The 1,380-nt window shown below is 37.7% G+C and overlaps 1 protein-coding gene across 1 annotated transcript in view; it reads left to right on the top strand.

The window, feature by feature from the left end:
• The window catches only part of UFSP2 (UFM1 specific peptidase 2), an 18,521-nt gene that overhangs the window by 9,409 nt on the left and 7,732 nt on the right, over positions 1–1,380 (top strand). The window contains 1 exon segment of the mRNA XM_012806994.2: positions 589–735. Coding sequence (XP_012662448.2) covers positions 589–735 — 147 coding nt within the window.

A 1,380-nucleotide genomic window follows, 5' to 3' on the forward strand; every position in this document is an offset into this window, starting at 1 on the left:
TCCCAAGTAGCTGGGACCACAGGTGCCCGCCACAACGCCCAGCCATTTTTTCTCTTTTTTTCGGTTGCAGCCATCATTGTTGTCTGGCAGGCCCAGGCTGGATTCAAACCCGCCACCTTAGGTGTATGTGGCTGGCGCCTCAGCCACTTGAGCCACAGGCGCCGAGCCAACCACTTTAAACATGATTTTTCAACAGACTGTGATATAATTATATCATTGTTAATTATAATTTACTAATTTAAAAGACTATTTCAAAACCAGTTTTTAGCCTGGGTATATCTTAATAGACTATGTTGTAATAAATAATAAATTTATAATTATCCCACCCCTCTTACTCTAACAAATTATTTTCATTTTTCTATGTTCTTTTCCAGTTTCTATCCATATACGTAAATAAACAAAAATAAATCTTTCTTGGTTTTAGTTTAACCTCTTTGACCTTACTGAATTAAGTCATGAGAGTGTTTGAAAACTTTTATAACCAACATATGGTTATTTTCTATGTTTTATAACTTCTTTAGTTTATTTATTGATGAGGATTCTAAATCAGCTTTTTTATCTTTTTCTGTTGATTCTGATTTCATCTAGGAGTTACATGATCTCTTCAATCTCCCTCATGACAGACCTTATTTCAAAAGGTCTAATGCTTATCACTTTCCAGATGAGCCATACAAAGATGGTTACATAAGAAATCCACATATTTATCTTAATCCACCAAACATGGAGACTGGTATGGTGAGTTTAACTGATTGTGGGAGTCAGTCGATCATTAATATCAGTAGTTGTTTTATGTTTGTACTCAATACAGGGTGTAAGCATTGATTCCTAATGTATGTCATCCTTAAAACAATTTATCACCCATCTTTTTTAAGATACAGCTATAATTAACAGTGCTCTGAAAAGGTTATGAACCAAAAGTGACCGCATTTGTTACTAAAATTCCATTCTCTGATATCCTTAAAGGCTTGTCCCATTTTTTTCATTCTGGAATCTGAGAAATCATGCTAAGGGCGTAGTCTACCCAAACCACGCTGTAGGATAAGTCTCAGAAGGTACTAGACTTATTTTCTGTGCACAGCATACTTGGTTGCAAGGGATAGGTCCTTATGCTACACAGAAAATAAGTCTAGTAGACTGAAGGGGCTGGGAAAGGGTTACTGTAAGGTACATGCAGGGCAGTAAAAAAGGATATCACAGGCATCCAAGAATAGGAATACAGCCTAGTACAGCTGGGCCTCTAAGAAGCTAAGCAGGCCTGTGGCTGGCAGCTGTCTCAGTCTTTCTCAAGGCCCACATGGATTCCTTGATGGCATTTCTGTTGCTTTCTGTGTGTACACTTTCAATCCTAACTGGCCTGTTCCTTACCTTTACTCTGTCTCT

Source organism: Otolemur garnettii, unplaced genomic scaffold (genome assembly GCF_000181295.1).
Source record: "Otolemur garnettii isolate 467f Iridium unplaced genomic scaffold, OtoGar3 scaffold00061, whole genome shotgun sequence".
In the NCBI taxonomy this organism is placed as follows: domain Eukaryota; kingdom Metazoa; phylum Chordata; class Mammalia; order Primates; family Galagidae; genus Otolemur; species Otolemur garnettii.